Genomic DNA, 20,506 nt, shown 5'->3' on the forward strand with positions numbered 1-20,506 from the left:
AGGCATCGCTGTGACCAGCGGCCTGGAGAGATCACACCCACTTCCTGGGCTGGCTTTCTCTGGATTCTGCCAGTCTCTGGTCTGGTTACCCTTTCTTAAAAGGAAATAATTTTCAAACACCCTTCCCCCCTCCCCCCCAATACAGAAGGAATCTCTGCTCCTTACTAAACTCCAGTAATTGCCAGGGTATGTGGATATTTAAAGGAGAAAACTATGTGAGGGTGCAGATACCCCTGGGGACCTGCCTTGTGTGAGAACCAGGCTCCTCCATTGCATGGCCCTAAGCAACCAACTCCTCAGGCCAGTTCCCAAGTCTTTAAAATGGGGATAACAACATTCCTGCCTCTGGGAGTAGGAATCAGGCTGCGTTAATATTTGGTAAGTTTCTGGCCCAAGGTAGGCACTCCACAAGTACATGTAAAATACACAGAGATTTAGGCAAGAGTCTCGGAGGGGACACGCCAAATTGTTGAGAGTTTGGAGGTGTGTCAGGGAGAGGACCTCTGACGTAATATTTTCATTTCTTTTTAAACCAGGAGAATGTGTTCTTCTAGCACTTGTGTAATTAAAACTTAATGAAATAAAAGTATACCCCCGCACTTCCCCCCCCCCCCCCCGCTTTTGAACTCCGGAGGCGCGTCCCCCCAGCCGGCGGCCTTTCGGGCAGCAGACAATGGGAGTGGATTCGCCCCGGGCCCCGCCGGCTGGGACTTTACACAAGTCCCCGACATGTATTTACATGACAAGGGCTCCCGGGAGTTTCTCGGAGCGGTCCGGGGCGTGTCTATGCGAATTCCAGTCTGACCTAGTCGACCTCCTCGGGGTCGGGTTAAAGTGCGCAGGGGGCGCAGGGGATTAGAGGCCTCGTGGGGCTGCAGACCTGGAGGCGGAGAGTTTCCTGCGAAATCAGGTAATGGGTGATCTGGAGGACTTCCCCCATCTTCTCCAATTCCCTGTACCCAGAGTCCAGGGACCTCCTTTGGGAGGGGACAGGCTTCCCCTAAACCGGGGTCAAGGATTCCGGGGTCCCAGAACGCACCCGCAACTCGCGGAGGTGAGGGTGGGAACAAGTCACGCTTCCCCGGACCCGCATGTTCAGGCCGGGGGTTCCAAACTGATCCCAGTAGGGGCGGGGACGCTGTACCCTTCCTCCGCCCCGCTGGTCCCGGGTCTACGCGGTCCGCCTAGCTCTGGCCCTTTAAGAGCCCGCCCCCTTCCCTGACACCCCGCCCCGCGGCCCGGGAAGGGGGTGCGGGGGAACCTCGGCGGGGATTGGCGCAGCGCGCGCCCCCTCCCCGGCCCCCGCGCGGTGGGAACCGGCAGCCCCGTCTAGCGCTGACGTCAGACCGTCTGCCTGCCTCCGACCGCGGTCTCGGAGCGAAACCCGATCTCCTTGGACTTGAATGAGGAGGAGGCGGCGGCGGAGGCGCTCGGCTGCGGGAAGCCAGCAGCAGAGGCTCAGCCCCGGCGGCAGCGCGCGCCCCGGCTGCCAGCCCATTTCCCGGACGCCACCCGCGGGCACTGTCGACGCCCCCGGGGCTGCCGAGGGGCGGCCGGGGGGCGCAGGGGAGCGCGGCCCCGCGCACTGAGTGCCGCGGCGCCCCGGGAACTTGGCGGCGCCCCGAGCCCGGCGAGCCGGGGTGCGCCTTCCCCGCCGCGCGCCTCCTGCATGCGGGGCCCGAGCGCCGGGCGCCGGCCGGAACCCCCCCCGGCCGCCCCCGTGCCCCCTGCGCCCCGCGCCGAGCCGCCGCGCCGTCCATGCACCGCTTGATGGGGGTCAACAGCACCGTCGCCCTCGCCGCCGGGCAGCCCAATGTCTCCTGCACGTGCAACTGCAAACGCTCTTTGTTCCAGAGCATGGAGATCAGTGAGTGACCCCGCGCCCCCCTCCCCTGAGGCCCCGTCCGGCTCGGACCCCGAGTCCGGGCGCAGCTGCGGGCGGGGGCTCCGGCCGTGCGCGCCCCCTCGGGCCGTGCGCCCTGCGCCCCGGGCGCGCCCTCCTGGCTCGCGGCAGCTGGCGGCCGGCCCGGCTTTGTCCCTCGGCGCGGCGAGCCTGGCACGGCCCCCGCTGCCCGCGCCCCGCCCGCTGGGACTCGGACCCCGGGCCGAGCTGCGCGGAGGGCGGCGGGGCGCCCGGCGCGGGAGGGCTGGGGCGGTCGGATCCGTGAAGTTTCCATTTTATTTCCCTAAGGGGCAGTCTCGATGGAGCAATTAGGCCGGCTCTTTATCAACTTTGGCTGGGGGAAGGGGGGTGGCGGGCGTGTGAGACACTGTCTGGCCTGCGGGGTGTCTGGGGCCCGGGGTGTGTGTCTGGAGTGTGCGTGGCGCTTATGTCTCGGTCTGTGTGAGTGGGTTTCCTTGCGTATGTGGAGTGTGCGTGTCTGTGTGTCTCTGTCTGGCTCTGGCGCGTCTCCGTGTCTCTCTGTGTCTGTGTGTCTGGGTCGCAGTCTGTCCCGGGAATCTGTAGTCTTCCTGCGTCTCTGCCTGTGTCCGGGTCTGGGTGCGTCTTTTGAGTGTGTGCATCGCTCTGGGGGCTTGGGGGCCATTTGTGTCCGGGTGTCTGAATCCAGGGCTCAGCGCTGGTGGGTCTGGCCGAAGGTGGATCCGGAGTGTGTGTCTCATTGTGTGAGTGTCTGTGTCCCCGACGCACCTATAAATAGCCTCTGTCTGGACAGCTTGGCTCAGCCTGGCTGGGACCGTGGTTACAAATGAGTCAAAGTTTGGGGCTGTCTGCGTTTGGGACTGCCTTGCCCTGAAAGGAGGAGGTAGACCGAGGGTGGGGAGGGGGTGTTGGAAGCTTGGCACCAACTCGCCCTATACATCCAGAAGTTGAGACAAATAAGCCTCTGCTTCCGCCATGCATAGCCCACTCAGGTGGAGGTTGGGTTGGGTGGAGTGCCTTCTAACCTGGACCCCTTCCCCCAGCCCATCCTTTTGGGGACCTCTTGCCTCTCAGGGCTTCAGTTTCCCTACCCTCACCTCTAAGCCCCCTGAGGCAAGGGAGCACACAGCCCTCCCCTGCAAGGGCCAGCCTGCTTCCAGCTGGGACCAGGAGTCAGAGGCGGCCACCACTGAGCAGGGCAGTCACTGGGTGACTCATAAGCCAGTTTCCGCAGGCGGCTGCCACAGTTGGTGGCCCCTGAGCTTGTACAGTGAGGCGTAAGAGGTAAAAATAACCCATGACCGGTTCTGCTGGGGCAGCCTGGCCTGCTTTGGTGGTGGGCCCTTCCATCCATGAGTGCTCCATGGATGGAGCCCTCCAGTCCCAGAATTGAAAGCCTGGTTCCCCCCACCCCCACCCCCCGAGTGCCCCTCGCCAGGCCAGCAAGGTGCGAGGAGAACCTACCCAGAGCCAGCGTTTGCGGAACTGAGTCGCATTAAACCAGATTGCTTCCCAAAGGCCCTTTGTGAACTCAGGAGGCTAATGAAATGCACGAGGATATTATTAAAATACGTTCGCACATGTTTGGAGAGGGCCTCGCCAGTGCTAAATAGATTGCTCTTTCAGTACTCTCGGTGCCTCATTTTCCCCCTTTGGTAAAGCAGCCGTAGGGGACTCCCCACCCCAGGGATCCACGCTGTTGTGTAGAACTTGACCATTATGAGGACTGGGCATGGGCATTTTTGCTCTTGGCCTTCCTTTGTGTACAGGACTTTAAAAAAAATTCATCCTTATTCCTGTCCCTTCTTGGGCTCTTCAGCCCTGATGATGTTTTGGCTGACACCAAGGTGCTGTTAAATCCGTTGCCTTCAACCTGTGTGCTTGCCTGGGTCGGGCATGTGAGCAGGACCCTGGAGGTTAGTGCCTGGAACCCTGGCCTGCTCCAGCTGGCCCCAGGGTGGAACATGAGTCACTGTGCGCGGTGTATTTTTTACACACGGCCCCCTACTTACTGGAAGAAAGCCCAGGGCAGGAAGGGAAATGATCTTTAAAATGCAGGTATAATGTAACAGTTTGTTGCATGTGCTAATCAGATTTCCCCGAAAGGGTCTGGTGAGGAAGCCTGAAGGCCTGGAGTTTCTTTGTACAAAAAGATGGAGAGGAAAATTTGAAGTGCGGAAGGAAGGCCACCTTTCACGTGATAGGAGTTCACAGAACATCAAAGATGGATTTGGAGCTGGCTGCGGGGCAATGTCCCGGTGGCCCTCGGTAGGTTCCTTAAGCTGCCTTAGTTTCCTCCTCTGAAAAATGAGACCCTGACGGTTGAGATCAAAAATTCTACCAGCTTTCAAGATGGGGCCTCTGCCCTCCAAAGTCTGGCTGGAGGCCCCAGTGCCAGAAGTGGCTCCCCTCCCCTTGAACAGCACTGGGTCCCTGGTGTGTCGCTCAGTTGCCCCAAATCTCAGAGCTGGGTGGAGGCTTGGCCAGCTCAGGTTTTAGAGATGAGGGAAGGTGGCAGTGGAAAGCTTTGCCCCCTGGTCCCGAACGCACACTGGACCCAGACCCAGGGTTATTTGTCGGGAAGCACACACTCTGTCTCTTGAATTTGGAACTTGAGCCCCACAGGAGGTCCATCCTGAACTTGGGGGCTGGAGGAAATCAGCAGCATCCCCCCCACCCCACCCCCGTTGCACTTGGGAGGGTGGGAACCGGTCTGTCTCCAAGGAAGCCAGATACAAGATACTGCGAGCGCACTCCGGGGGCCCCAGTTTTCTCTGAGAGTCAAGGGGTGAGGGATGCTCTCTGATGGGAGTTCACCGTTCCCAAGATACCCCACAGAAAAATATGCTGTTCTTTAAAAAAGCCAGGGGTCCTGGGGTTAAAAACAGCTGACTCCAGTGACAGCCCACCAGAGCTGACAGGAGGGAGTTGGCCAGGCGACTTTTCAGGAAAGGGTTCCTTCTGGCGTGCGTGTTTCTTGGCATTCTTGTTGACCTCCTTATAGGTCTGTCTCTCTTAGAAACTAGCCCCTGCCTGTAATCAGTTATTTCTCCAGGGGGCCGGAGGGTGGAAGGGAGTTGCCGGGAGCTGAACCTCAGTCTCCTTCAGAGATCAGCCCCAGTGAAGGCCCGTTGTCACGCTCAGACAGAGTTGGCGCCTGCCTGTCATTCCCTTGGCCTTTACTGAGCGCCTCTTGTATACCACGCAGGAAGGACAGGGGCTCCGTCTTGAGGAGCTTCCCGGTTTTCACCTTGGGATTTACATTTATTAGGAGGAGAGACTCTGGCACTGAGCAAGCTTAGTTATTTCAGGATTTGGTTTAAACTATGGCCGTTTAGCTCGAGCTATTTCCCCCATGGGCCCTCTGAGCAGGGACTTTTAACCCACATGTTTTCTGACTGACTGGGTTTTAGGTTGAGGTGCAAATCCTAGACTGGATCTCAGGTCAGGCCGTTGGCCACAGCTCCCCAGGAGGTCTGGGGTAAGCCAGCCACACCCCCCAGCATGGCCCAGGGTCAGGGCCGAACTTAGTGTTTGTCAAGGCAGAGAATAAGTAATTGCTCCCGCGTGCACGCACACAGTCTGCACTTGACGTTGTGCAAACCGGTGCACTCTCCCTTGGAAGGAGAAGGAAACGGAGCGGTGTGCGCGGCTGCCCCGGAGCCGAGGTCCGTTGGGGAGGGTCGAGGTGGCCGCAGCTTTAACAGGACAGCAAGGTGCGCATGCCCCACAGCAGCCCCGCACCTGCCAGCTCAGGTGCGCCCAGCACCCACCCGCACCGCGTCCCGGCCCGGGGTGCGTCCTCGTTCCTGGTTTGCGCAGTGGTTAACATGTAAAACCGTGTTGTAGAGGAGCTTACGAGTGGTAGGGCCCAAGCTGGAGGGGCCACGTGGCTTTTCCTCTTTGGGTTTTTATCATCCAGGGACCAAGTTTGCAGGGGACTCGCGGTCTGGGGTCCTGCCCGAAGAGAATTAACTCTTCCAAGTGCAAGTCGGGAGGCCGTGCTGCCGCTGGCCAGGGGCGCTTGCATGGCGCGCGGGCTGAGGAGGCGATCAAAGCCCAGGGCCTGCTTTGTGCTTCTGAGAAGGTATCGTGTGCCCACATGCATGCACGTGTGTGTGTGTGCGCGTGCGAGCGCACAGTTAGGGGTACTCGTGGAGGCCCTGTGTGCTGGTGTGCCCGCCCCTCTTTGTGCGCCCGGGAGCGAGGAGGATGGCACCGTGCTGTGCCCCGGGCTCCCCGCGGCCAGGGAAGCGTGGCTCGGGGTGGGTGGGCTACAGAGACCTGGGGCTGTGAGTCCTCCCCGAGGGGACAGCCGCCACGTGGGCCCTGTGTGGCCAGACCTCTCGTTTCAGGGACCCGGGCGGCTGGATTTTGATGTAAAACTCTTGGCTTTTAAGTATGGGCAGTTCTTTTTCTTCTATTGCTCTGAGGGCCCCACGACACCTGCCCACAGACCTGATCTCTCCGTGGGTTGCAGTGGGTCAAGCGTGGGACTGGGGGCCAGGGAGATGGAAGCTCAGCCCGGCTCCAGAACTTACCGGTTGTCCTGTGGTCCAAGTGGAAAGCGGAGTAACAGGAGTTCCTGCGTGCTGGGGGGCTGTGCCTCTTCAGAGGTTATTCTTGTGGAGTGTGGCCTGCTGTCTGCGCAGCTCTGTGTTCATGGGGCTTGGTGGTGACAGTGGGGGAGGACTGGTCTCAACTGTCCGCTCTGTCCTGTTCCCTGGCGGTCACTGCCAGATGAGGAGGCTGGCACCAGAAAAAGGTTTCCCCGTCCTGGGGCTGGGGTGCTGGCAGTGGTGGGGATGTTGGAATAAACAGGCCCATGTGGGGACCGTGACCTTGAAGGTGGAGGGGCTTGAATATTCACCTTGTCCCTGCCAGGCCCACCGCAGAGCTGGCAGGAAGCCCCACAAGGTCTGTCAGGGACCCCCTTGGGTTCCCGCAGCCGACTGCCAGCTTCGGAAGCCGGGGGCTAGGTGGGCCTGGGAGGCACAAAACTTCAGCCGTGAAGTAAGTAGCACCCTGACATCCAGACACCCCACTAGGTCCCATGCCGAAGAAGACCCAGAGCACGAAGCCCAGAAACGAGTGATGGCCTGAGGCTCCCATTTTTTGAAAACTAATTTCAGTTCTTAACAAATGAGGGTATATAGGCTGTGAGCCATCAAAATAAGACCCTGATCTTTGTTTCCCCCGGCGGGTGGGGTGAGGTGGGGTGGGGGCACATTTTCTGCTTGACTTCTCCGAGCACCTGTGTCTTCACGTGCTGCCCTGCCCCCTCTCCGAGGTGGGCTGCACCCCTTCACGAAGTCATGACAACTTGGAGCATTGACAATCAACCTCACTTTCCCTTCGAGTGACACGACAGAGCCAAACTGTGACACCTCTGGGTCTCGTCAGGGCCTTGTCAGCTGCTGGTGGAAGTGTCTGTCACCAAGCTGGGAAAAGTCCCAGAATGGCTTTCTGACAAGAGCAGGGGCTTCAGTGCCCGGGGGTGGGCCTGGAAAGGGTTGGGGCATCCCCAGGCCTTCCCAGAGCCACAGCATGGCTTTTCTCTTCTGTTTCCAGTGTGACTGATGGATTTTTGGTGCTACTCCCTTTCTTAGTTGGATTTGGAGAACTTACTATGTGCCGGGAATACTAGTGACGCATTTTTCTCAATCTCCAAAACAGCTCTGTGAGAGAGCTATTGGCTATCACTGATTTACAGATTAAAAAAAAAAAAAAAAAGGGCTCAGAGAGGGTAAGACATTTGCCCCAGGTCACACAGCCAGGAACTGATACTCTGTTGGAATTCACACCTAAGCTCCCTGACCCCACGCTCATGCTCCCAAGGTTTCTTCCCCACTACACCACATCGACTACCCGAGCCCCAGCCTTACCTCTGCAAGACTCGACATGGCAGTGGTAATTTAGGTTTCGTCCGAAGACCGCAAGCCCACATTGGGCCATTCACTGGGGAAGAACGCTCACAGATCTTGGGTGCACAGTCAGGGCCATTCCACTCCGGCAGCACACTGGCTATCTTTCGTTTGCAAGGTGTCCCCCAGACGGGTGTCCCTTATCAGGCTGCGCGAGGAGCTGGTGTCTCTGTCTGCATCCCCAGTACCGCCACCATCTGATGTTGGGGCAGAAGATTGCTGACTGGCCCAGGGCTGTTCCCGGAGGGACCAGATCTGTTCACCTTACCCTGATTTCCAGGCCATCTGGGTCAAGAAGGGGGTGCCCAGCCATTCAGTGCGTCATCACGTAGGGGCTGTGCTGCGGAATGCCAGGACCCCATAGACAGAGCCCTGCCCTCTGGGAGCTGCCCTGCTAGTGAGCAGACACAAAGCGAGTTTATTCCAAGGAGGGGGCGGGAGGGAACGGAAACGAGGCTACTCTCCAAGCCTCTCCCAGGGAGGCTCCCCCAGGATCCCAGACCCGTCATCCTGTTTGGGCTCCAGGAGCACCCCCGGGGGTCTCTCCTGTCACACCTGTCATGCTGTGTTGGGTATCATGTAATTCGTTGTTGCTTGTGTTGCTTCTGGTGGTCACCAGACACGGAGGGGTTGGGGACCGTGCCCGTTTTGCTCGGCATGTCCCCCGAGCCTGTAGAGACCCCGTATGTGGATGAGGCGGGAAGGAAGGGGGCCTGGGCAGGGCACATAGGTAGGCTGGACGAAGAGTCCAGACTGGACAGGATGCAGTCAAGATAAAGATTCTGAAAACCATCCTTTCCAGGGCATGTGCCGCGTCCCTCCGGGCCACCACCAGCACCCCCATCAAATGGAGGGAAGACCAGCACCCGCTTCGTAGGTGGGCAAGACAGTGGCCTGAGCGCCGAAAGGTGCCTCTGGCACAAACTCGTATTTTGAATGCATCAAGGAAGTTTCCACCGTCTGGGGGCAGGAATGGTGCCTTCGCCTCCTGGCCACCATCGCTTCTGGAAATGTCAAAGGAGCACTGAGGGGCAGACCTGCCTCCCCTGCTTCAGCCAGGCTTGTCCTGGGAGGTCGAGGTCTCTCTTCCGATTGCTTCAGTGCTTAGAGCATCGAAATGACAGGAAGGCACAGCCGCCGCCCGCCCCCGGCCCCACAGGGAGAATTTGTAGGGCCCTTCTTTCCTGCACACACCTGCTCTAGACCTGGAGTGTTTTTGGGGTTCCTCTCCCACCCGGTGTCACCCACGAGTGGAGCTGGCATCGACGGTGAGACGCCACATGTTGACAGGAGCTGGCGTGGCTCCCGTGACTCACCTGGGGAGGCTTCAGGGGTAATAGCATCTTCCTGATGTTGCGGCAGATTCTAATATGGATTTGTTTTCCATTGGGTTGGGGGTGGGACGAAGAAGGGGTGGGTCACTTGGCTTAGAGTTGGTGCCTGCCGTGCCTGGTGAGGGTGTCCGGAGCCTCGGGGAACGCGGAGTCTGAATTTCTTTCCCTTCAGACGTATTGTAACTAAAATCAATGAGTATCGTGTCAGTGGGTTTGGGAAATAGCTCTAGTAGCAGAAGAGTTTTAATTATTTGGTAGCAAGTATAAAATCCCCAGCGGCCCTGGGATCTGGATGCCGGATAAAGTTTGCTTCTGGCCTCGAGGAGCTGGCTCTTGGAGCTCTTAAAGCCCCACCATCCCCTAGAAGCACCTGCTAGCTCTCCACGGCACGCAGCACTGGGCTCCCCCGGGCTGGATGGACAGACACAACCTCTGAACAGCCCCCACCCTGCCTTTTAATTTTGGAGAAGTTGTCCCCTATCTTTTGTCCCTCACGGGGACTTTGGTGGTGATGGGGGCAGGAGCAGCTGTGCTGAGTCCTGGTGAGGACTTGTGGCCCAGAGTAGATGTTGAGTACACAGTGAAGCGGTCGGCGAATGAGCGGATTTATGGTGTTCCTCACCTGCCCCTGTGACCGATGGGGAGCCATCGATCCCGGTCACGGAGGCTTCATGGGTGGGAAAGTCTCTGTTGGTCCTTAGGTCTCCAGGAGATGATGGTGTTTCCATCATCCCTGGCTTTGGGGGGCGGGAAAAGTGACAAATCCAGCAATGGATTTGTTTGGGTGTCAGTGGTTAGGAATACAGAAATATGTGCTTTAAAATATAAAACCAGGGCATCTGGGTGGTTCAGTCGGTTAAACGTCTGCCTTCGGCTCAGGTCATGATCTCAGGGTCCTGGGATCGAGTCACACATTGGGCTCCCTGCTCAGCTGAGAACCTGCTTCTCCCTCTCTCTGTGTGCTCTCTCTCTCAAATAAATAAATAAAATCTTAAAAAAAACAACAACAACAACGTATTTTTGGATATATGAAAGATACACAGATATTTTTATGATTTAAAATATGTAGAATATTTTTAAATGCATGCGTTCCACCCACCAAGGCTAGGGGACTTGCCTTTTAAGGTCCTTTGACTGGAGGCCACAGTGGGGACCCTGCCTCCCACAGGTGTGCCCAGGACTGACCCCTGAGCCTTCCCTGGCTTTGCCCAGGGGTCCACCAGGGAACCCAATCAGGGTTCCCAATCAGGAAATTTAGGGGGAAAGCAAACTGCCCTTTCCTGAAAGAGGTTTTCTGTCCCAGTGGCCCTCATTACCTGGTCACTGCCAGGGGCTGGCTTTGCCCAGGGCACTTGCTGGCTTTACCCATGATGGTCCAGGCAGCTGCTGGTAAGAGGGACTGCTGCCTGAGAGCCTAAGCCAGGTGTAAGCTCAGTTTTATTCTCTCCTGTGTGGGTTTGCCCACGAGGATCTGATATCCCTGATGGGGATGCTTTCACACTTTGCAGAAGCTTGTCCAGGAAGCCTGGCCAGCAGGGTTCAACCCAAGGCCTGTGAGGGTGATTCATCCCAGAGGTCACACTTCGTTAGAGAGGCTCAGAATTTGCATGTGGCCACAGTGAATGCTCTTTCTTCATCACCCTAAGTTTTATAGTAGGTAAAATAGCTTTGATCTGAACTATCTGCAGTTGTTGTGCATGGAGAAATTGTGTGAGCATTTGGTTATTGTAGACGATGTGTTTCAAAATCCTGGTCACAGAAGAGAGAAGCTCTGTGTTCTACTATGGCTGCTATACTTAAAGAATGAAAAATAAAAGTGAGTAACAATATTTTTTACTGAAACTACGTGTATATGTGCCCTACTTCCTCTACATCACTTATGTGGCTGCACGTTTTGAGGATTTCACAAACGTCTTAAAGAACCCGCCAGGAGAAGATAGAAAGTCAGGTCCCCGGGAGCCCTGTAAGACTTTGGTGGCTGGCCCACCCCATTTTGCAAATTCCCATGTTGATAGGCTGATGATGTGCTGGAGCTGGTCATAGCTCTAATTGCCTTCCTAAAAACAATTTAGTTGGTGATAATTCTGTAAACCTATGAATCAACTTTGCGCAAACACCCTGAGTAATTTCTTTGTTCTTTTCTTTATACTTTGTAATTGGTGTCTGTGAAAGCCAAAGGTTTGGTCTTGCGGAAGGCATGATTCATTTATTGGTGTCTGTGCAGCCCCGTTATCATTCAGTCATTTGAGAATACCGTCGCGGTGAGCCCGGAGTGATTCATACCAGGCTGAGCTTGGCAGCCGATGGGGTCACGGCCATAGAAGGAAACTATTTTTTCTAATCTATTTATTGTATGGGAGGGAGAGGAGGGTGTATTGAGATGATGGAGAGAGTGTCGATTACATTGGTGAATATAACCGATTAAATAACACCAACAGGCCCTTTAAACGCCACTCCATTTGCTGCTGGTGATCGTTACGATAGATCACAGCTAAATACGCTCCTATCTCGGATGTATCTTGCCCGTGTTTATGGATCCCGCTTCCTGAGCAGGCTGGCACGTAGGGACGCCCCCGTTGGTGTCTTGGAGCTAAGTTTCCTGTCAAGAAGGCACAGATGCAGAGAATGTTGCCTTTTTAAAAAAACAAAACAAAACTCTATCAACCGTGGTCCACCATGAGACAGTTTAAATGTCCAGGCTTAAGAGTCAGAGGCCATTCACCACCCTCCCCTCGATTTTCCTAACAGTGACGATTATTAGATGTTTGCAATTGTCAAGCCTTTCGTTATTCTGCAAAGTGTGGGGACTTAGGCGTGGAGCGGCTCATTTTGCCTAATTTTATTGCTTACTTTTGGCCCTAAATAAAATTGTCACTACCTTCCCGCCTAGAGGCTAATTAGAGTTGCTTGCTGCATAGCCCAGAGGTGTAATTATGAGTCCAACTTCCAGTTGTCCGTGTAAATCCAGGTCCTGCCTGCAAGTGCGTAATCCCAGAGTTGCTTGTGTATAGTTGACAAATATTTCTCCCCGCTGTCTGCTTCTCTGGTGATTCTCTATCTGCCTAACTCTTCTGGATCCTGCTGTGTCTGGATCACCGAATGAGGGCCCGGCTCTCGAATTTGTGAATCCCCAGTTCCTGGGACCCTTTACTTAGAGGAGAACCCAGCCCATAAACACGGGCTTTTTATTGAGTGGCTTTGTGACTTCCCGGGCGTGGATTAGGGATGAGTGCGTGGCTGTCGGTCCCGTACTCCCCTTCCTGCCCGGGACAGACATTGCTCATCCATAGCATCATCCACTCTTGCTGGGCTCAGACTCTCCCCGAGGTGGTGCTCCCGTGTCCACTCCCAGTCGGGGCTCCGAGAGGACTCGACCGTGACGTAGATGATCCTCAAGAAGGAAGCTGGGAGTTGTCTGCGCAGGGCAGTCCAGCAGGGCAGTAGGACTCCCTCCGAGCTACAAAACAAGTCAGGGGCAGTCCCTTTTGTGAGTTCTAGGAATGTGCCACCCCCTTGGAGTGCCCCAGCCCCCTGCCTTCAGCTCTCAGGCTTGGGTCCCTCCCAGACCTCCAGGCTTGTTTGTGCAAGGGGAGATCTGCAGAAAGACCCCATCCCTGTTACTCCCCAGCTCCTCAACAGCACTTCATTTGTCTTTCTTTAAAATCGGGGTCACGAACCTACATGTCACTGAAGCCTCCACTTTACCTCAACAGCCTCTTTGCCCTGGATATCTTGAGCCCTACCCTAAGCACACTGCAGCATTCCTTTACACTCTAGTGAGAATGAGCTCTGGACCCTTTCCCCAGAATAGACTCGGGCGAGGGGGATGGGGCTTGGGAAGAAGAACAAGAAAGGGGAGAGGCTGGGAGGCAGGGAGTGTTCAGGGAGTGGGCAGCCAGCACCCAGCAACTTTGTCTATTTGATCGTTTTCTTAGTGTTTGCCCACAGTGACATTGTGGCTTCCACACCCCAGCTATTCCCGCTGACCGGCACTCTGCATGCCCTGCCTCACTGTCCTTGGGGCAACCCCTTGTGTGCAGCTGCGGGGGCGGAGGTAGGTCACATGCCACGGTGTGGGAGTTCACGAGGAGCAGGGCAGGATTTGAACTTGGGCTTCGGAGCTCCGAAGCTGGTGCTTTTGCCCACCATCCCCTAAACGTCAGAACCACCCGTCCCCCACTGCAAGGGTGTGGTCTCTCTGGCTTCTCCAGCCGCCTCGTTCAGTCCTCTCCACACCCCTTCTTGGCAGGGTCACCTGCCGGCGATGCCTGGGGCTCAAGCCTGAGAGAGCAGGGATTTGTCCGGCATTGGCACTGAGCTGCAGCTGAAGGGAGAGAGGGGTCACCATGGTCTGTGGGGTGCTGGGCGGGTCTGGGCTCCGGAGAGTGGGTGGGGAGAGCTTAGGGAACCTCACGGCTGCAAGGCGTTCCTCCGGCCCCCTCTGCACTCAGCCGTTCCTGGTGCTGGCTGCACAGGAAGGCCGCCTGGGGGCCCACAAGCCTGATGCGCGGGTGCACCCCAGGCCAGTTACTGGGGCAGGGTAGGCAGCCGGGATGTTGAACCCTCCGGGTGATTCGGATGTGGCCGCAGCTAAGCCGAGGTCCAGGGAGGGAGACGAGAAAACCAAGGCCCATTTTCAGCCCAAAGCCCTTCTCTTAGTAACGGAGGCCTGATTCTGATACTGTTGTCACCCCAGGACACCTCACACCGACAGGGACTCTGGGTGTGCCGGGACGGTGCTCCCACTCATGGGCGTCCCTCCTGGAGGCAGCCTGACCTTGCCTCCTAGCACGGGGCTCACCCAGGTGCTGTGTTCCGCACTGGGTGCTTGGAACGGCTCAGTGCCCCCTGAGGCCTCCGGCCAGCCTCGGACTTGGGGGGATTGCCTGGGGTTTGGTGAGCACCGTGATCAGGGTGGGCACTCGGCATCCTGGCTTCTTTTTCTGCTCCCTGTGGCTGGCCGGACACGGTTCCCACCTGGGTTCCCACCTGGGCTGCTACTGAACTGCCCGCAACCTTTGCCTTCTGGGGTTTTGGCGACCTGTGCGAGGCTTTCTGCTTCACTGGAGGTGGCACCTTACTTTTTTGGGAAAAGGTTTCTTGGCCCAAGGGGCAGAGGGGGAGAAGGTAAGTAGAGACGGCACTGATAGGCCCCCCCGGTTGAAGGCAGAATGTTCTTTCTGGACCGGAGGTTTTCTTGTCCCTGCTGCTCGTCTCCCTGCTCTGCCATCTTCTCTTGTCGATTTTCTTCTCTGTCAAACGGGCATCATCAAACCTGGGGCTTTGCCGGAAGGAAGAGCCCATCAGACGTCACCTGCTGTCCCTTCTTTCCCCTTAAGCTGTTAACCTTCCCCTGGAGCCCGTGTTTTCCCCACTCTGATGTGTTCATTGAGGGGTCAGTTACAGACCCCAAGTGCATACGTGTCATCTGCTGCAAACGTGTAGGGGACACCTGTCCAGACCGAGACGTAGAACCTTCCGTCCCTGGACGGGGTCCCCTCGCCACTTTCCGGTCTGCGCCCACCCCCTGGAGCAGGCACTGCCGACCGGTCCTCCTCGTGCAGAACTCAGATACATGAAGTCACACTGGATGCTCCCGCCTCTGGTTTGGCTCTTCTCGCTCAGTCTCCCAACTTTGAGATCCAACGCGTAATGTGGATCCGAGGTGATGCCTTTTTACTCGTGCGGAGTATTCCCGAGCGTGGGGGAGGCTCGGGGTGGCACCGCTCACCAGGGCAAGGGGACTGTCGAGGGCCACGCTGGACCCAGAGGAGTCACTGTCCACGGGTGGAATGTCGGCTGCCTCCGTGGGGAAAAGCTTTTGTAACCCGAATCTGGGCCTCGTACACGGGGGCGCGCAGCCCGGACGTCCGCCTGTCCGGCCCTGGCCGGGGGGACTCAGGGTGGCCGCGGAGTCCTTGAAGACCAACAGGCTACAGCTCTGCCGCCGCCTGGCACGGCCCCGCCAGCCCCCGATGCCAGCCCGCCTGCTGGCCTCACCTGGCGTGCATTCCTTTGCAGGGAATGAGGATGTGGGTGACCCCAGACAGGTATGAATCACGTCTGGGGGAGGCGGTTACTCAGGAGGTAGCAGGGAGGCCGCGTTCCTGCCGGCTGACGGAGAGCTTGGGCCTCCGAGTGGAGCTGTGGGCCGGGGCTTGGAGCAGGCCTCCCTGGGGGAGCGTGGGGCTGGCGCACCGGGGTCCCCGGCTAGCCTTCTCTGCAGAAGGAATAGAAACCGCAGAATGGCTTCAGAATGTGGTGGCGTGTCTGTCGTGGTCTTGGTGCCCCCGGCCCTCGCTTCGTCTGTCAGATGGGGGTGTTGCTGAGCGTTCGGACTCTCTTGGACTGTAACCCAGTTCACTCCGGCTGTCACTGATGCCTGTCGTTAGGCCAGCCGCCGGGTCACGTGGGAGCCCTGCGGAGCTGCTGTCCCCACACCTGTTTTTCAGACGGGCACACTGAGGTACGGAGGACAGAAGTCACTTGCCCAAGGGCATGCTTGCCCACGGTTAATTGAGCTGCCTCTGGATTCCACTGAAGCCACCCGTGTCCTAACTGTCTCACCTTGTAAGTGGGGAGAAATCGACAGGCCCACAGCAAACCCGTAGCCTGTGAGAACACGTTCGATGGCGTGCGGATGGGCATTTGAAATTTCGCAGATCAGTACCCAGGCTGTTGTATGTTAAAAGCACGTTGGGACAAATGGAACAAACACGTCCCCGATTTCCTGTGGGTTATTGTTTAAGAGAAGAGCAGGTAGTAAAAGTGAGTTGATTGAATAGGATTTAAATTTTGAAATTATTTAGGAATTTTAACTCCTTTAATGGGGTACTTGGAAATGGCAAAAACCGGGAAGCCTGGTTGGGAGTTACGTTCTCAGAGGCACCTGCCAAAGACTCCTCGGGGGTCCCCAGTAGCAACCACAGACGGATGGCCCCTCCTGCAGAATGGTGGCACCTCGCTCTTCGGTCTTCTAAGGTCACCGGCCATTTGAAGGTCAGGGTCAGCACGATTCTAATGAAAGCCAGGTCACAGGGTTGCGGGGTCCTCTGAGGGAAGGGAACCCCAGGGGCAAGTTCAGGGGCAGGAAGTTAGGGGTGAAGAGGGGCTCCCGTATCCTTCCTCCAGATACAGAGCTGGGAGCAGCATCCGGCAGGTGATGGGGCTCCAGGCTTGTTCTCGGGATGGTGCCGACGATGGGAAAGCCAAGCCTCGGCCCCTTCGGACTCTTGACACGCCCCACGCGGTTTGCAGGGGAGGGCCTGTCACAGCTGTGTGTCGTCTGGGTCTCTATGTGTGTTCTAACCTAGATCTTGAAGTTCTTTTTTGGTAATGGAAAAAAAGCCTCCCTAATTTAATTGCCCTACGGCGCCTGAGATGGTTTGATGCTTTGCAGAATTGATCTGTGATTTACCACGTAGTCTCCTAATGCGCAGTTTTGGCTCTGGGGTAGGGGGACGCAGGGGGACGCAAGTGAAGCAAAGGGCCTAGGTGTGCCCCGGCTATGGGCCTCGCAGGGGTGCGTGGGCCGTCCACACTGCGTCACCCCTGCCGTCAGCGGGTCCCTACTGGGAAAGGCTCTAGTGGCGGAGGCTTTGGGGAGAAGTTCTGCCGCCTCTCTGGCTTGGGGTTTGGCAGACCTTAGGCTTTATTTCGACTATTTTCAAAACAGTTGGTGTGTGACAGGTGGTGGAGGGAGTTGTTTGAAGACCCCACAATGACACCACAGTCGAACCTCCTCACGGGGAGCAGAGTCCCTCCAGGGGACTGGTCTGGCTGGGGGAGGCGGGGTCCTCCCCAAGGAGCTCCTGACTCAAGAGACTTTCCTGCGCCTGGAGCCCAGGCCTCAGATCCCGGGTCTGGGTCCGGTCCTGGGGACCAAGAGGAAAAGGCAAGGAGGCTATCCCTCACCCCCGCCCCCGGCCTCAGCGGCAGGGCATTTGCCCCCTTGCCCTCTCGTTGCTCATCCCAGGCCCGGCCTCCTACCTGACTACCTGTCTAGGAATTTTTATTGCAACCCACAGGGGCATTGCAGCTTGGCTGGAATGTGAAAGGTCCTGGCCGCACGGGTGGGAATGCAGAGGCGGAGGCCCCTGGCCTGCTCACAGGCTGAGTGTGCACGGTGTGCTTCTGTTGCTTCGGGGCCTGTCTGGGCTTTGTGCTGTCTCTTGGTGCCGTCATTCTGCCTAAGGTTGATCCCGGTCCGATTTGACCACTTCCCCAGCAGGGACTGGAAGTATGAAAGCCAGGAAAGTAGTCCTAAGAGTAAAACCAGTCCTGGGCAGCCCCTCTGTGCCCATAAGCACATTGCCCAGCACTGTCCCTGTGCTATGGAGTCCTCCCAGCCCCCTGGCAACAGTTCCTATCATTAGACCCATTGCGCAGATGGACACACTGAGGTTTAGAGGGCGCTTGCCGTAGGTCCCGTGACTGGTGAGTGGCAGAGCCAGGACCCGAACCCCAGCAGCCTGGCTCCTGTGCCCACGAATTTAGCTGTGGGCTGCGGGCTCCGCCAAGGGATCGTCATGGCCTCTTACGGATCTGAAGAGCCTTGCCAGTCACTGGGAGAGATGGTAGCTCAGGGCTCCTAGAGTCCTGCCTTTCCTCTCCACCTTGCAGAGTGTCCGGGTGAGGCCTGGAGCTCCAGGTTGACTCTGGCTGCTGTATGCCACCCTGCCGGTGGGTGCCAAGCCAGCAGCGCCAGCCGGCATGGGAGAGGCCACTCTGCCTCTCCTCCGTCTGGCAGCCTCGGCCCTCCAGGGGTCCGTCCTGGGGCCAAGAGTGGCCTTGGCGTTGCCCGTCCTCCACTGGCTGTAGGCCAGGTACAGGGTCCTCTGAGCAGAGGAGGGGTCTTCTGGAGGACCAGGCTCGGGGACACTGGGCACCAGGGACGCTGAGGTTGGGGGCTCCGCCCCTCTTTCCTGGCCATCTGTGGTTTCCTGCCTCTGGCCCTGACAGCCCCATTGTCTACCCCTGCACCCCACGATTTCACAAGTACACCCCGATGCCTGCAGCCTGGTGAGGTGCTTGAAAAGGCCAGACCCAGTGTGTCTGGAGTGAGTGGGCGCTGAGGACCCAGACACAAGGAGGGGAAGGCGGCAGGGGCCGCTGTGGAGCCAGATAGCCCAGACCAGCATGACTAGGGGAGTGTCCCTGGGGTTGCTGCCCTGCTCGGAGCCTCTGTTTCCTCATCTGTAAAATGGGCATCCTAGGAGTCAGTCACTTCATAGGATCATAGTGGGGATCAAATGAGGAATATGTGCTTAGCTCAGTGCTCCGTGCCTTGTAAATGCTCAAGAATTGTAGCGTGTTCTGTTATTAAGTCGTCGTCCCGCGGGCAGCTCCTTCACCCTTGCCACAACCTGCCCAGAGACCCTTTGTGACTCAGCCCTGTGTCACGGCCCCTCCCCTTTCAGAGCCGGCTCGGGGACCCCCGCCCAGCCCCCTGCCGAAGGCACCTCCATGCATGTGCTAATGAGGAAGAAGTGCCAGAGCTTGGGGCGGGGTGTGTCATCTGTAATTTTGTGCTCGTGAAGGAACCTTTCTGGTGGGTAATTTCCCTCAATATTTAACTCCTTCATTCATGCACATTCATTCAGCACATTTATTGAGTACCTACTATGTGTCGGGCCGAATGTTCTGGAAGTACACAGCCTCGAAAGAAAAAGACAAACTCGAGTATGGCTGACAGAAAATCAGCAAGAAAACCAATGATTGCACAACACAGCTTGTTGGAAAGTCTTGCAGGACACATCGAGGGGCAGAGGTGGGCCCAGTGCAGTGGGACCGCAAGGCACACCACCCCGCCAGGGAGAATGAGCAGGTCTCCTTTTGTGTTGCAGTGAATATAGCACAGTTCTTCTGATGCTAAGAGGTGATAGGTGCTCCTTATTTAACAAAAATTCCAAGAATTTGATAAATGACCGAGACGCAAGTCAAGATGCCTGTAATCCCATCACGTGGAGACGGGCTTATTCTCCTGAAAGTACTCTGCAGGCGTGTCTCCGGGCATTTGCAATGAAGGCTGATAAAGAGCTGGTAGCAGTGGCTGGAGAGATGGGTGCACGCCCCCCCACCGCCAGCAGTTTTGGGAGGGGGAAGGACGGGGGGACCTCCTGCCCCTCCTCTGGCACAGCCCGGGCGGCCCAGAGCTTCTGCCACTCAGAGCCTCGAGCTCCTTGTCTGTCAAATGGGCTGATGCTCACAGTTTCTGTCCCAGAGGCAAGGGGAGGAGCGCGTCGGTGTTAGGAGAGGCTTGGCCAGCACCGGGCACATAGTAAGGGCCCGGTAAACCTCAACCACTGTGGGTGCACGGCCTCACGCCCCCAGGCCACGTGGCAGCACCAGCAGTGCTGTTTGGGTCTATCTGATCCCGCAAACTCCCAGGTCAGACCTTCATTCAAAACCAGAGGCTTCTGCTCGTAAGATAATCCTGAAAAACCACAGATCTGATTCGAGCCTCACTTTATATTATACAGACGGGGGGGTCCCTGAGACCCAGAGAGGGTGAATAGGGGACTGGGGTCACACAGCCAGCAGCCATGGCCTAAGTGTCCGGGAAAGGGTCCCCTCCCCTCCTTGGAGCAAGGCCTTCCAGACTCAGGAAGACCCTAGGGTTCCTCGTCACCACAGCCCAGAATACACATCAAGTTTCTAAACTGGCCATCCTGGTAAACGGCTTCTTGTATTTATGGCTGCCGCCCGGTTTCAGGCACTCTTCTGAGGGCTTCCCATGGATTTGTTCCTTCAGTGATGAACCGAGGGATTCCCCATTTTTCATGTGGAGACAGCGCGTCCAGCCTTGGCAGCGACCCAGGCCGGATTCCCGGGGCAGAGTTCTGGCCACCTCGCTTCTCCAGGAGGGACAGGCGGTGCGTGGGACCGGAGAGGCGGGCCCGGCTAGAGCCCCCTCTCCTCGCCCCCGTGCCCCGACCTTTCCGCCTGGGAGGCCAGGCCTCCGTCCCGGTCATACAATGCCCCCTTCTCACGTTCAGACTGGCCGTCTAGACGCTCACGCTCCCTTTTGTTCTGCAGGGTCAGGGGGGTGGAGAGCGGCCCCAGAGAGTGGGGTTTGGGCCGAGGCTGGAAGAAGTCTTCCCCGAACGAAGAAGGGGGTGAGAGTGAGTTTCAAAGGAGGCGGCCTGCTATCCCCGCCTGCCCGTCGAGTGACCAGCCCTACCAGCCGAGCACGCACCGATTCGTAAGGACGGAGGCAGCTCCCGACAGACGCCCTGTGAAACCCAATCAGGTTGGCGCCCCCTCAGGCCTGCGCGCCCAGAGCTGCTTAGCGGACATTGTCTGAATAAAACCCCACAGCCTGTGCCAGTCGGGTCTGCGCCAGGCAGCCAGCAGGAACCCAAGGG

At 57.5% G+C, this 20,506-nt stretch overlaps 1 protein-coding gene across 2 annotated transcripts in view; it reads left to right on the forward strand.

Annotated features, from left to right (window-relative positions):
• The first annotated feature begins 1,251 nt into the window (after positions 1 to 1,251).
• The window catches only part of PMEPA1 (prostate transmembrane protein, androgen induced 1), a 53,085-nt gene continuing 33,830 nt past the window's right edge, over positions 1,252 to 20,506 (forward strand). The window contains exon 1 of one of the 2 annotated variants that reach the window (XM_081832537.1): positions 1,252 to 1,867. In XM_081832537.1, the coding sequence (XP_081688663.1) occupies positions 1,759 to 1,867 (109 nt within the window). In that variant the 5' untranslated portion in view covers positions 1,252 to 1,758. The remainder of the gene's footprint in view (positions 1,868 to 20,506) is intronic. The other variant, XM_081832536.1, reaches the window with a different exon arrangement.

The sequence above is a fragment of the Leptonychotes weddellii genome, chromosome 10, assembly GCF_054177405.1.
Source record: "Leptonychotes weddellii isolate Sample4059 chromosome 10, ASM5417740v2, whole genome shotgun sequence".
Lineage (NCBI taxonomy): Eukaryota > Metazoa > Chordata > Mammalia > Carnivora > Phocidae > Leptonychotes > Leptonychotes weddellii.